The following is a 15,823-nucleotide window of genomic DNA, read 5'->3' on the forward strand; positions in this document are numbered from 1 at the left end:
AAAAAAAAAAAAATCCAATAATGGTATTATAGTTAGTGTTTTTGACAGAGATCTACCTATTTTGAAAAGTAGTAATTACAGTTCACTTTATTATTACCTAAAATTGGGGTTAAGGGAAGAAACTATAATGATCAACTTGGTATCTTTATTACATCTATGACAGATGAGAGAGGATCTTTAATAAATCAAACTTTTCAAACACTTTACTATTCCACATCTCTTCAAATAAGTTCATTTTTAAAATCTCACTGGGTAGCCACATAAAATAACTAAACTAATAAAAGCCATCAAATATTTTCTTCTTTGTAGCACGCAGTCATGGGCAAACTTCCTAAGAAGTTTGTTATTAGCCAAATGAACTCACTGATCTTCCCATTGTGAAAGGAGAAGGCAAGAGAAATGCACATCTCAGTTTCTGAGTTCAAAGCAACTGTAAACTTAAGCATAGCATAGTCCAATCACTAGTAGGATTTTACTATACAGTCCAAAGTGGGACTGACTCAACCAAGTCCTATTTGGGTAGAGTTCTACTTCTTCCTTTTTACATTTCTTTCACAGTCATTAAGAAAATGTACCCACTATTTAGATCTCCAATATAAAATACCAAGGGCAAATGTGATTGGCAAATTAAGAGAGGTAGCAGTTACGGGACAGTGTGTGTAACACACCTGGTGCAGATATGTGGCAGTGGGACAGGAGTACGTGATTTTGGAGGAAATGCCATTATGCCTAGAATGTGACTGTGTGCACCGCTGAGGTAGCAGGGCTTAGATCACACGCTCACAACTCTTGATTGTCCAAAAAAGCCTCTGTTCCCATCTCTAACGTGGAGCTGGAATGGTTAGTATAATTCAATTTTTTCACTGCAATCCACAATCTGATTGATTGGCAGGTCACACTGGCACTCCTACCTGAGGTATTTTAGCGCTAATGATTGGTTCCTGTAAGACTATTCTATAACAGAACACAGGAAGAGCAGTTCAAAAAACACAGCTGTGGAAGGAAAACAATCATACAAAAAGCCCACAATAGGGCCCACCAGCCTTTTCTTTCCTTTGGATGCAAGCATGCTTTTCACAGAACGAGAATTAGGAGTAGTTTGTTATCCCACTTAGAAGGTGAATTAGGGTGAACCATAACTTTTCTACTGGGCAAAAAAAGGGCGGGGGACACACGATCTGTCCATCACACTCCCAATCCCTACCCCAGCAGGTCTCTTTACAAACCCTGGACACAACTGCTAGATGAGCTCTCCAGAGAGCAATGTGCTATAAAGAAACAGAAAGGAAGAAAATGGCTAGCAGGGATCACTATCTATGAGTGGGACAGGGAAAGGGACTTAAAAATTCTTCGCTTGATGTATTAGAAGTAAACCCAGCTTCTCCCAAAGTCTTCTCTGATTCAATGCATCTTATACTACAAAAATCTTCCATCATTTCCATTCTAATACGGTTTTCTGAGGAAATAAGAACTAAATGTATATGGATAGAGTCCCACTGATGGAAAAATGTAGACAGAGGAACAAATGCAAGGTAGAACAGTTGTTCATATGTTTTAAAGTAGCAGTCTTTGCTTCCTCACATATGGAAAACAGACTATCTTCTTTTAACAGCCTCACTCCTGTTAGGCCCATCTCAACAGCTGTCATAGGGCTTGGGTTGTATCTTAGTACAAGTAACCAGATTTTTTTCTCCATGAAGCTCTGCTTTAAACTATGTACAAATATATCATAATAAAATTACTTTTAACTATTTATTCAGGAAGGGACCACTGATCAAAAAAAAATATTTTGGCCAGATCTCTGAATTACTTGTTTAGTTGCAGAAGGTAATTCAATTAGTAGATTTTTTTAAAAAAAACAAGAATATTTTCTTGACAAGTGTAGAAAAATCATCTCAATAAAATTTTACACTTGAAATAACTATAAACAAATTTTCAATTGGTTGATTTAAGATGACAATTAGCACTTCTTAACAAGACAGAATTAGGTTGTACTTTTTGCTCTTTTTTTTTTTTTTAAAGACAGAGTCTTGCCATGGAATTCAGACTGGCCTTAACTCACTATGTAGCTCAGGCTGGCCTTGAACTTGTAGCAATCCTCCTGCCTCAACTTCCTGACTGCTGTGATTATGGCCTGTGCCACCATGCCTGACATGGTTATAATTTTTAAATAAAAATATAAGGAAAAAAAACTTGATTTAAGAATTAATTTAAATGGTAAAGTTTTCTCTCCTAGATTAGATTTCAAGAAAACATAAGGATGAGTTTAATGAGAATATGGATACTAATGTAAATGGGAGAATGTACATATTAACATATGTAAATATGTATATTTAGAATGTGCAATTTGGTGTAAAATATTTACTAAACTCTTAAGTTTACCTGTAGATATAGAAAAAATATTTTAAAAATTATCTCTTGCAAACATTCTAAGGAAAGAGGTGGGTTTTAATAAAAATACAAAGAGGGATCATGAAATATGGATTAGTTGGGTCTATGCTCTGCTATATGAATAATTTACATAATGTGGACCAATCATAATCTAAGGAACATCTATGAAATTAGAGTGTTGGACCAATTATGGCCAGAGAATTTCTGATTGACAGTGGAATTAGTTCAATAAAAAGGTACTATTTATAGATTTTGGGAAGCAAGGGCAAAGAAAGTAATCTAGACAATTTTAACCTATCCCCACAAAATAATTTCATATTGATAAAATTTTCTTATAAAATTATTTCTTAATGACTTGGTTCACTAGATGAAGCTAGTATTCAGAAAAAGACTATTTGAAGAGCTCCTAATAAGAGTTTAAAATTCAAAACCTGTCACTCTGTGAATGAGATCACTTCATTTATCTTTTAATGTGACAATCATTCATAGAATTTCACCTTTTGCTAAACAATTTAAATAATGGATTAAGTGTTATCATGGCCATTAAAGTAAAAAATCTTGTGTGATAGTTGAAAGAATGTAAGAGAGTTGAGGTCATTAATATCATTCTTGTCCTCCTGCCAGATCTTGAGAAAAGAGAACCACTGATGGTGGACCTTTGTATAAAGAAAGTCTTAAAACATGGAATATCTGGCATCCTCTCATTACTACACTGTTCACTGGCATTAAATCTTTACAGTACTTTCACAAGTTTTTATTTTCTCCAAGTATATAAAAGAAAGCATATAGTTCAGAAAGCTTATTGCCATCTACAAAAATCAAAGCTCTAATGATCTAAAGAGGAATGTGAAATGAGAAGAAAAGGAGAGAAGGGAAAGAATTGGTTCAAGGCCAAGCTAGTCTTGCTATTTATGTATGCAAATGATACGACAGTAATAAAAGACTTTAAACCTGCTGATCATCTCAAAAATAAATAAGAGATACATACAATATCTGTGGGTATAGGAAGGGAAAAGAATATGTCCAGTAGACTGACCCTAGCAATCAGAGACCCAAAGGCTCAGTTTTTGCACCCAGGGGCAAGCGCAGTGGCAGAGAAGCATGCTTGCATTCTTAAATATATAAATATATAAATATATATATCCACAAGGAAAAGGAAATAAAAATGAAATAAACTATATTAAAACAAACAAACAAACAAACAAACAAACAAAAAAAGAAACCAAAATAACCAAACCAAAAGAAACAGAAAAAAAAAGGCTGGCTTGTCAGGGGATGGGGTCAAGAAGGCCCCAGTGTGTGTACTTACATAGAGGTCAGCACCGTAAAATCCGTCCTGGTAAACCACACTGCAGAAAATCCACACAAAAACAAAAACAAAAACAAAAAAAAAAAACAAAAGAACAGAAACACATTCCGGTTATTGAGGACGGCAGCATGCACATGCGCTCTACACAGGCAGGTGATGTATGAATACATAACCTGGGCTTGGGGCCATGGCAAGTCAGTGAGGAAAATGTGAAAGTGCACACTCATGTTATATAGCTACAAGACATGCAAGGAGTGAAAGGTGTGCAAAACTAGAATGAGCATCTTGATATCTGGTAACTAAAAGATTAACAAAACCACTCAGAGAAGGGTCTAACATGGCTATTCCAAATCAGCTACACTGGAACATCCATTTTTCATATCTGGAGTATTTTAGAAAGAGTTTCTAGAAAGACTTTCTCTGAAGAGTTTAAAAAGAGGGTAGGGATGGAGAGAGATTTAACATGAAACAAGTGAACCCAAATAATTCCATCAGGGCAGGATGTGTATGTACCTTTCAAAATTATGTTTATTACTTTATTTTGTTTCATAATAAAATGTAAATTTTTTTATATCCATACATCACCTGCTTTTACCCTGCACATTAGACATGCAATAAGATTTGCCTGATCACACAAGCATGCAAAGTATTATTATTCAGCATTTTTAAGAACCAATGCAACACCTCAGAAAAACAAGTCAATCAATTCTGACCAAAGTAAACAGAGAAATGTAATTAAAAACAAAACAAAACAAAACAACCAAAAATACCCACAATGCATTGCTTTCACAAGCAGAGATAATGAGCTAAAGGTTAAAGGTGATTGGTCCAAGGTCCAAGAATTGAAAGGTGCAGTGGGGATCCCAGATAGTAACAATATAATCCAGAGTGGGAAGGAGTAACTGAAAGATTTTAAGGGATCTTTTTTGACTATAAGAGTACACATGGAATCCTGAAAAAAACCAGTTGATAACTCAAGTTCTGGGCGTGACCAAGGATCATCCTATCTTGTTTAAAAGAATAAAATCAAGAGCATCGCTAGTTAGGAACAGATGTTTCTCTTTAGATGACTTTATATCAAACAAACAACATATAGGGCTTTTATTTTTCTTGAATCTGGAGCAACACTATACTATTATTCTTAAAATATAGATTTCCAATATTTTGTGGTAGCTATACACACACACACACACACATATATATATATATATATATTATTTTGTGGTAGCTATACATACATATATATATATATATATATATTATTTTGGGATCAAAAGACATGAAACAGCAGTAGAGATATAAAAGATAACATTTTTCTTCATAATAGGTCAAGATTTGACTTTTAAATGAGATGATTTGTTTATTGTACACTCAACTAAATGAGATGGAAAATTTTACCACTACTTTCTGTTATAATTAGTAAGTTGGCAAGTAGGGGCATTAAATCATATTTTTAACAAGAGTAAGAAATAACTTGTTCCTTTTTAAGTAGCTGAAAAGTTTCTGAATCCTATTTCCAGCAACATTTTGTTATATTTACAGGACAGTATGGTCACAATTTGCAATGTTCTAAATGTTATGCCTTTGTACTACACAACAGGCAGACTGAACTGTACTTTATGGTTATTTGGCTAAGTCCTGCACATTTTCATAGTTTGCAATTGCACTTAAAATCTGAAAATAGAAACTAATCTGCCTCTCAGTTGCATTTCAGTATATAAAAAGATTTGTCTGCAATGAGACTTGTCTAGTAAAAACAGAAAACACTGAGGTCAAGAGGTGATTAATTAACCTTCAGTGATTTCAGTAAGGAGATATAGGCAAAGATTAAAAAACATTTAATAGTGAAATGCTGACATTAAAAACATGAGTAGATTTTTCCCTAAGTCAAATCACTTAATGGGAATATTCACTGAAATTCTACAAGAATTTCAATATTCCCTGTATTAAAATGCCACATGGAGGCTAGAATTAATTAACTAATTAATGATAATTAGTTTACTAAGCTTAAAAGCAATTCCAGGCCATTCCCCATAAAATACTGGACTTATTCCTTGCCATCTTCCATGTAAACAGGTAGTTTAGTTAATAAAAAAGAAAACATGGGAAATTAGTGTTCAATGTAATGCACAGAAATTGATGTGATTAGACATAAAAGATAAAATATCTTTGAACAAATATATACCTGACATGGACTTGGTAGAGAAGGGGCTCTCAAGTTTGGCCAATATACTGAAATGACCTACATCAAGCAGGAATGAATTCAATGACTTTATACAATTACCTGGGAAGGTTATAAAGAAATCCCATGTTTCTCTGAGCAGTCTTTTTGCAAATATAACAGTAAACATTCTTAGACCGAAATGGAAGAAGCTTCATGATCAATTTTCCTACTGTGTAGGATTTTAAGATCTTTTTTATGTTTTATTTGAATTTTTTTTAACGAAACAATACTAAGTATTCATTTCTTTAGAGATGTCAGAGGTTGAAGGTCAAAGGTCAAGTAGAGAGAAAAAAGGATAAAATTAAAAGTAAGTCATGGCAGAAGATGGAGATGATGAAATGCATGGGATTTAAACATCTATAACTTGCAAACAAAAGTAATTTTCTGTAGCAGTTCCCTTCCAGGGTCTTTTGGAGCCTGCCCACTTCCACATGCATACTTGCCTTGTCTAATAATAGTGCTTTAATTCTGTGGCATGGAGGACTCCTAATGGAATGTCCAATTGGTCTATGAATGAATGAATGTTAAATTAGTACACCTCCAGGTGAAGCCAAATTTCCTCTCAGAAAAGGACATACAAAGGAGGCTCTTTCCCTTTATGTTTTAACTAAGTAGCGCTTAACAGGGTTTTCTGCCACTATTTATTTCTCTGTAAGAATACAGAAAATAACCTGCCACAGGCAAAGAAAAGATGAAGAGAAATGTCCCATTTCTGAAGAGAGAAAGCCCTTGGTACAAATGACTTATACAAGTCTACTTCTGGTAAAAATATTCATTTTAGGCTGACACAGAGAAACAACTAAAACAAACCTGCCATCTTCACTCCTTCTCCCCCTTCAACAGCAAAGGATTTATTTGTTGCTATGGAATCATTCCACTGCATGAGACACCCTCCACACAAAAATCAAAGGGTGAAGGATGCTCAGCAACATCAGCTGTTTTACCATCCTTCAGGAGCCAACTGCAGTTTAATCCTCCTAATTCTCCCTTTCTCCCTTGATTCAATTGGACTTGGTTCATCTTTGAATTAACCTCTTTTAATCCATTTCCTACAAAGAAAGCAAATCCATTGTGGGTAACTAGCTCTGCTGCTCACCACCCAGGCAGTGAAACCAAAGGGAGGGCACATGTGCCAGCCTCTGCCCCAACACAGGGTGGCAAGAAGGGGGTGAGCACAGCAGACACAGTCTGGTACTACAATCTCCAGCTCCTCTCTTGGTTCTCTGCAGTAGTGTTAATCCATATTCGTGCTCTGCTAAGTGAACTCCATGCCAACACACTGCTAGTAAACACAAGCTGGTTCTGGCTACAGTCTTAAGCCCTTACCAGGAAGGCTTAAGGTGGCCAAAACCAAGATTTATATAATGAATTGACATTTTGTTACATTCTTAGGATGGTATCTTTTGGTTCTTGACATCTAATACATTCATTTGCAAATATTCATACTAAGTGGCATAGCAATGTCCCAGAAGTTACAAGAGGGCCATGGTATTTTTTTTTTCCTCCAATTTCTTTTTTTAGGCACATAATGATTTTGGAATGTAATGCTTACCCTGGATAGGCGGGGATGGCTGTAGGAGGTACCGCTCGAACTGCACCATATACTGTTCGCCCTCTGCCCCTAAGATGGGCTCCTCTGAAAGCAGCCGCTGTGGTGGCTGCAGTTGGGTAAGGGAAGCCAGGAACTAAAGGGAGACCCAAAATATTACAGAAATTTCAATGTGCATTCAGTAGCATGTATAGTCACAACTCACTGTAAACAAATTACAGAAGAGATGAAAAGCTATGTATCACATTGTTCAAAAGCTGGCACATAGTCTTCAGCCCTGGGTCTCTGAGAGGGAAAGAAGGGGAAAGAAAAATCTGACATGCACAAGTGAATTATTCCATGCCTAAATGATCACAACTTGAGTGAATTTATTCTGTTCCTTCCCATTTTGCCATTACAATGCTAGCTAGTAAGACACAGGTCAAGAAGCTCTGAGGACTATTGGCCCAATAAGAGACAAGACTTCTAATTTCTGTGGAAAGTTTAAATCAGATTGATATGAACTCTTTCAGTGGCCAATTATTAATCTTGTTTCCTAACATTGCGTGAATATAATTGATTCTCAAAAGGATGTTCTTTTATATTTTTATGTGGTATCACCTCCAAGGCACACAATAGGTTAGTTATTTCATTTCATTAGTTTATTTCATTCTTTCATCTGTAATGTTTTAAGGCAGAAATTTAAGGTGAGAGGAAAACCACTCCTACCCTGTCATCCACTCAAAAGGCAGACATTCTCTAACGGCTTATTTTAAGTGTGTTGTTCTTTGGAAAATGTGCAGAGACATTACTTCCACATCCACTGAATCCTGTTTAATTATACCTCTTGCCAGAATAAAAAGGCTCAGGTCAAAGTGACTTTAGAGATATCAAGGGAGCTGAGAATAATCAGCTGTACTGGAGGTGCCTTTAAGTGACTCTCCACTGGAGAGTCCTAAATAGACTAGCAGAAGACATGAATAACAACATGCTACACATATTCATATCTGTTTTATTATCAAGTACAGAATGAATATTCTTCACATGCCCTCACCCCTTATCCCCTCTTTCCAACTACTTTTGTGGCAGTCTGTTCACATGTGGTCAGGAACATTCTAGTATGGGTTAAACAGAACAAGGCATTATGATAATATTTATTGCCCTTCTTGAAAATGTTTTCTTTTCAGTTATGTATTAGACTAGAACATATAACAAACTAGCACACTACCGTTCAGTCACAGTAGTCCAAATCCATTCCAGGCCAACATAGGCTACTTACTGATTAAAGGAATGTAAGTGTTGATACCCCCTCTTCCTGATAGGGGCACTGCTGCATCATTGCCCAGGGACACATCTGCTTGAAAGCTGGATGCTGATTGCATTTAAAAATGGAAAAAAGATTACAAAGGGGTAGAAAATTGAAACTACAGAGGCCATAATAGTTAAACAGCATAAATAGAAACATTAATTTAAATACTACCTGCATATAATTCGGGGCCATATACAGCTCCAACTACCGGGCTTAATTTCCAACCTGAAACAGAAGACAGTGAGCATTTAAGATTACTGAAGGAGTGACCAGTGCATATCAAGTTGGCTTTAGACATCTCTGGGTTTATATTTGTCTACTATTAATTCCTCCTTACAAAGCCAGCTTGGGGTTTATATGAGAGGGCAGTGGCACTGTCTTGAAGCAGGACTAGAATAGCTGAATGGATAATGAGAGGATCAGGAAAAGTAGGCAAGGATATATGTATGGGGTTCTTGTGGAGAAAGACAAATTGGGAAAGAGAAAGGAAGATGAAGAGAGAATAAAAGCAAGAAAAAGAGACAGAAATAAACCCACGGGTTATAGTGCTGTCACAACACTACCCAAATGCCCTACTCTTAGCTTAGCAAAAGGAAAGAAGGCAGTACATGTGCCATTCTGTATCACCTCACAGGGTGATGCACTTTCTCACACATCACTTTAACAGTCTTTATCACTATGGTTATCTTATAAAGGTATCTTCTGACTGGACTCAAATTTGACTTGGATTTTAGACTCCAGGTCCAATTAAATCATGATGGTTTTCTGGGTAGAATGAAATCCTCTTTCACTGGAATTTACCACTGGGATTTCACTGGGATCCACCAAATAAAAAAGGAAAGACATGCAGTAATAAAATTTAGGGTACATTCCAACTTCAGTGGCTCAATCTGTAATGGACATATTTAAGTGAATCAGATTTAAGATATCAGAATTTCTGAACATTAGCTTCAATGTTTATAAATGCTAGAAATTTCCTAACATTATGTTTGATGTCATTTTATTTCTTCTTTGCCTTTTAAAAATATATATAGGAATATGGCATGTGTTTTATAAAAAGAGAAAAATGTACTATTCCCCACTTAAGCAAATTTTAGTCAATATTTACACTGAATTTTACATACAATAAGCAAACATACTTTATTATTTTTCTGAAAGACTAACTCTTCTGTTGATTTGTTCCCTTGCATTGTACCATTGCTACTTTATAAATATATGAGTGGAAACCAATTCTATTGAAATTACCAGATTTAAATGGCAATAACCAACGGCATTACTTAAGAGAAAATCTATTCATTCTCAATCCAATCTCCTATTTTGATGTGCTAAAGAATGTGCTATTTTATATGTTCCTGATGATGGTGTCCCTTATTCTATATAAAACTGCAGTGGAATCTAAGTTCAAATACGACTTGCATTAGAAAGCATGACTGCTCTGCAATGTCAAATGTGTGTAAATTGCAAAGAGATGGCACAATGCTTTTGCACAGATTAAGTGATTCCAACCAACATAAACAAAAATGTTAACTTAAAATTCTCCGGAAGTTTTGCAGCATACTCTTCTTAGGACCTTAAACATAGCAGCAGCAGTTTTCTTGAGTATCAATAATTTAAAATAACTTCCACAAAACTGACCATTTTCTTTTCTACCAATGACCATATTTCCCGAGCACTCCTTTATTTTCTTTAGTGGTACTAGGGATTCAACCCAGGGCCCCATACATGACAGGGAAGGACTCTTAAGAGCTTAGCCACACCCCAGCCCTGAGTTCCTTTTAAATCCATAAATGGATATAAGTTGTTATGTTGTTAATAATGCTTTACACAGCTTAGAATGCATTTTTAAAGATGCCATTTGGCCTTTACAAAACCCAAAGAGGCAGAAAGGTTCCATAATCTATGAAATGTGGGTAAATGTTATAGTTCTTCGGGCCATTCTTAAATAAGCAGAGACAGTTGGGTTGATGATTTCTAAAGAGGCTTTACAACTTAAAGATGTGAAAACAAAATCTGACAGGTTAAAAATGCGGTCTGATGTCACAGAATAAAACGTAGAGTCATATCCAGAGAGTAAAATTTCTGTCTTCTGAAATCCTATCAGAGGCTCTTTCTGTCATGTCATTTTCCCTGGATCTAAAGAAACTTTGACATACTTTAAGTCTCTTTCTCCCTTTTGTTTATGTTGCCTTTTTATCAAAATTACAGGAACTTGTTTTTATAATAGCAGTAAAAATAAAGCAAGAGGTAAAGCAGTAGGTAGTGGTATTTCATGATTATACAATTGATAAAATAGGTTAAAAAAGGAAATCATGCTGATAAATTCTATCATGTGTGGAAAAAGCTAGGCTGAATGTATTTAGTAAAGACCTCATAGGATATACTGAATATTAATATATTTCTACTTAATTCAAAATTTTACTATCACATAAGGCCTATAATATTCAGGTTCAAACTTCTAAAGAAAACAGCAGTAATTATCCCTTTTATTTTAAATAAAATCTTATGCAGAACCCTTAAATATACAACAGAGAATGAAAAGTTGTTTAGGCCAAAGCAGAACTGGAGGGCAGAGGATATAGCCCCGTAGAAAAGCATCTACTTAGCATGCAGGGGGCCCAAGGTTTGATACTCAGCACTATTAAAAAACAAAGAAAGAGTAAAGCAAGAAAAGTAAAGAAAAGACAACCAGAGACCTCAGGACCCAGCCCATTTGCTTTCCTCTTTATTCTTCCTCAGGTTGACTCTGCAGAATACTTGGCAAAATCATTGTGGCACTGCAGATTAAAGTTATAGTATGTGCTATCACACTTAGAGAACACAAATCAGTTAAATTTGACAACTGGTATAAGAGTTCTGTTTTGTTTTGTTTTTTAATTTTATTGAGTTTATTGGTACATTTTAGGGATACAGTACAGTTACATTCATTGTTGGGATCATGTACCTTTACATGGCAAGTCTTGATTCTCATTTTTTCCCCTTACCTCTGCCCTCCCTTCACCCCCTCCTCCCCTCCCCATCTACAAACACTTTATTTTCATCTTTTCATTCTCTCACATTTTTTTCTTTTCCCTTTTTGTTCTTCCCCTACGCATCACACCTTCCCTACACCTTTAGCTCCTTTCCTCCCATTTCTAAATGTCAGTAATCTTATTAGAATCTTATGCATTGTTGCAGAATATTCACACCAGGGAAACTATTTGGTATTTACACATGTGGGACTTATTTATTTCACTTAGGAGTATATCTTCAATATGTATCCATTTTCCTATGAATGAATCTATTCTCTCGCTCTTTATGGCTGAGTAATATTCCATTTTATAGAAAAACCACAACTTCTTTATCCAGTTTCCAACGGATGGGCAAATAGGTTGTTTCCAAGATTTAGCTATTACAAACTGTGCCGCTATAAACATGGGTGCACATACTTCTCTGTGATATGATTCTTTTAGTTCTCTTGGAAAGATACCCAACAGAGGGATGGCTGGGTCAAATGGAACCTCCAGTCCAAGCTCTTTGAGGTATCTCCATATTGATTTCCATAGTGGTTGCACTAGTCTGCACTCCCACCAACAATGGAGGAGGGTTCCTTTCTCCCCACAACCCCGCCAACATTTGTTATTGTGTGATTTCTTGATAGCAGCCATTCTTTGTGGGGTGAGGTGGAATCTCAGTGTTGTTTTCATCTGCATCTCTCGAATGACCAGTGATGTGGAACATTTTTTCATATATTTTCTTGCTGCTTTCACTTCTTTGTATGAGAAATGTCTGTTCATTTCGGATGCCCATTTTTGGATCGGGTCTTTATATTTGGGGGGACTGATTGTTTTGAGTTCTTTATATATCCTTGATAATAGTCCTTTGTCTGAGGTACAGCTGGTAAAAATTTTTTCCCACATTGTAGATTGTCTCTTAGTTCTGCTAATGGTTTCTTTTGAAGTACAGAAGCTTTTTAGTAAGATGAGATCCCAGTTGTTGATTCTATCTGCTAGTTCCCGTGCTACTGAGGATTTGTTCATAAAGTCTTTTCCTATACCAATGTCTTCCAGAGTTCTGCCTAACTTACCTTCCAGCAAGTTTAATGTTTCTGTTTTAATATTTAGATGTTTAATCCATTTGGATTTTAATTTAGTGCATGGTGAAAGATAAGGGTCTAATTTTAATCTGTGGCAGGTTGACATCCAGTTTTTCCAACACCATTTATTAAAGAGGCTATCTTTCCTCCACTGAGGATGGTGAGCTCCTTTGTCAAAGATGAGGTAGCTGAGTACATCTGCATTTGTTAAGAGTTCTGTTTTTGTTAGGACAATTATTCATAAAAACTCTTAAAAATTTTCCTTCTCATTTTATAGATGAGAAACATCTATAAAACTTGCTATATCACTTGTAATCAGAGTAGAAAACCCCTCTCACACATATAACCATGGCTATTACTGCCATGGTTATATGCAATAAGGAAAGCAAGGGGTTTAGAGTTACAAAGTGATTATAATGCACTTATCTTCCAACTTATCTTACTCATGCTCACATAAGGGATCAATCAGTAGGAAAAGTACAGTTGACAATGTGTACAAATCTAACAGTAGAACTATAGTAGCTTGATGGAAAAAGAGGGAGCTCAAGGGGGTCCTAGTTTGGGTGAGTAAGCAGCTTCAAATGGCATGTTTGTACTTTGTAGAAGATGAATGATAATGAGAACAAAATACCTTAACAAATGAAAAGCTTAGTTTAAATGTTCAACATCACTGGTCATTTGAGAGATGCAAATGGAAACAACTCTGAGATTCCACCTCACTCCAGAGAGAATGGCTGCTATCAAGAAATCAACCAACAAAAGCTGGCAGGGTTGTGGGGAGAAAGGAACCCTTCTCCACTTTTGGAGGGAGTGTAGACTGTTGCAACCATTATGGAAATCAATATGGAGATACCTCAAACTAGGATTACAGGTCCCATTTGACTCAGCTATGCCCCTGCTGGGTATCTTCCCAAAAGAATTAAATCATACCACAGCGATATATGAGCACCTATGTTTACAGTGGCACAGTTTGTGATAGCTAAAACTTGAAAACAACCAAACTGCCCATCAACTGGAGACTGGATAAAGATGTTTGTGTGTGTGTGTGTGTGTGTGTGTGTGTGTGTGTGTGTGTGTGTATGTGTGTGTGTGTATTTGTCCATAAAGAACAAGAAACTAGAGACATTTGTAGCTAAAGGGCTGCACATTGAGGCCATACTCTTAAGTGAAATAAATAGGACACACGTGTAAATACTGAATAGTTTCTCTGGTGTGAGAAAGAAAGTGTAAATAAGGATCAAAATGTATAATAGATAATGTGAAATAGAAAAGGTCCAAAGGGGAAGGGAGGAGAGGGGAAAGGAAAGAAGGGAAAGAATAAATATGAGAAAATGAAGGAAAAAAAAAGCTTATTAGCTTAATTCTAAGAAAAAAGCTAACCTGTAAATATAAAACATTCTCCTAGAGAGACTACTTCAATATAAATAAAACAAACTGTCAAGACTGAAATAAACAGAGGTTCTTAGATGTTTATAAAAGAATAAATGACACCTTTTTCAAAGATGTTTCGTAAGTTCTTACCATTTGCATATGGTGTTACCATCTTCTTATTGGTCATTACACGTGCTGTAGCATTATTCACCTAAAAATAACAAGTGAAAAGAAGGGGCAGGGAGGAAATAGAACACATTAAGGAACATGAAGTTGCTTATCCAGTAGTATAGTACTTAATTTAAAATGTAAATTTCTGGTAGCACAGATTTATGTAATCATATAACAATATAAAACATTAATATACACAATTTTAATTTAAGTGCTTATTAAATGAGGTTAACAAGAGTAAAATGCAGTTTTCATATGAAAACCTAGGGCTACTTTATCACTCAGTATTCTAAAAAAATACATTTGTATGTTCTCTGAAGATCCTTAAACAGAAGTCTCTACATTAAGGAAAATGTGGGGAAAAGTAAATAGGAAACAATTATATTTACAAATGAAGTTCATTAATAAAACAGGCTTGCCACCTGGACAAGGAAGGAGATTTACAGGAAAATGATAAAAATAAATCTATTGATTTCATCAGTCCTCATGTTCTGCATTTTTGATGTTTGTCCCAGCTTTTCTGAGGTTAGTTAAAAAAAAATTTAAAAAAAAATACACACACAGGAACTTAAATACCCATGTTGATAGTCTTAAGGGCTGTTCTACATTGTCTAGACTACATAGTCTAAATTTTCAGGAGGCCTATAAAGTAGGCACTTAAAAGAAGTATGAAAATACAGTGTTTACTTCTTTTGTTTTATAGCACTCTCCACCCTCTTTACAGTGTAAAAAGGTACTGTGAGTGCTAAGGCAAGCAGGTGCTGCTGGAGAGGAGATGAACAGAACCTGAAAGCCAGGACATGGCAGTCCAGTGTCAGGATCAGCCTCAAAGCTCTTGCAGGGAGCTCACCACAGAATGTCACTATAGATTTTTAGGTCATAAACTGTGCCAATTTTAAAAGATTATAAAATATAAATATGTCTTATTTTGCCTTATGGTGTAGCATATATTGTGCTAAACTCATGCTACAAACAAATGGATTTTAGCACTAGAAGTAAAACACATTTTAATGTGTCTTTTACAATTTGTACAGTGAGGCTCATCCTATATAAGGAATGCTTGAAACTGCATTTACTCTTGTATTACCCCCAGATAATATAAACATTTCACATTTATAAAGAAAGAATGGGAGACAACAATGATGAAACTGAGAGCATGCAGTTACACACACACACACACACACACACACACACACAAATGAAAGAAGGGGAAAAATTTCAGAAAGACAGGAGAAAGTAAAGAGCAAGGTTAGAATAGATCAAGAGCTTAAAACAGCTGCTAGAGCAGAATGCAACTAAGCACATTAAAGGAAAGTGGCCAGCATCAATCAGAAACTGCAAGTAAGCAAAAAGAGACCAACACCTGCAAGGAACAGAGAAGGAAAGGGGAGCAAGAATAGCAAAGGACAGGAACAAGAATTTGGGTAAAGAGAACAGTGAGGCAGGGA

The 15,823-nt window shown here is 35.7% G+C and overlaps 1 protein-coding gene across 1 annotated transcript in view; it reads right to left on the reverse strand.

Annotated features, from left to right (window-relative positions):
• The window catches only part of Rbfox2 (RNA binding fox-1 homolog 2), a 190,249-nt gene that overhangs the window by 7,016 nt on the left and 167,410 nt on the right, over positions 1-15,823 (reverse strand). The window contains exons 6-11 of the mRNA XM_033765943.1: positions 14,355-14,415; positions 8,933-8,986; positions 8,732-8,824; positions 7,477-7,609; positions 3,701-3,740; positions 1,205-1,268 (exon numbers count right to left, since the gene is read on the reverse strand). Coding sequence (XP_033621834.1) covers positions 1,205-1,268; positions 3,701-3,740; positions 7,477-7,609; positions 8,732-8,824; positions 8,933-8,986; positions 14,355-14,415 — 445 coding nt within the window. The remainder of the gene's footprint in view (positions 1-1,204; positions 1,269-3,700; positions 3,741-7,476; positions 7,610-8,731; positions 8,825-8,932; positions 8,987-14,354; positions 14,416-15,823) is intronic.

Source organism: Fukomys damarensis, unplaced genomic scaffold, assembly GCF_012274545.1.
Source record: "Fukomys damarensis isolate Sample0158 unplaced genomic scaffold, DMR_v1.0_HiC HiC_scaffold_19, whole genome shotgun sequence".
NCBI classification, from domain to species: domain Eukaryota; kingdom Metazoa; phylum Chordata; class Mammalia; order Rodentia; family Bathyergidae; genus Fukomys; species Fukomys damarensis.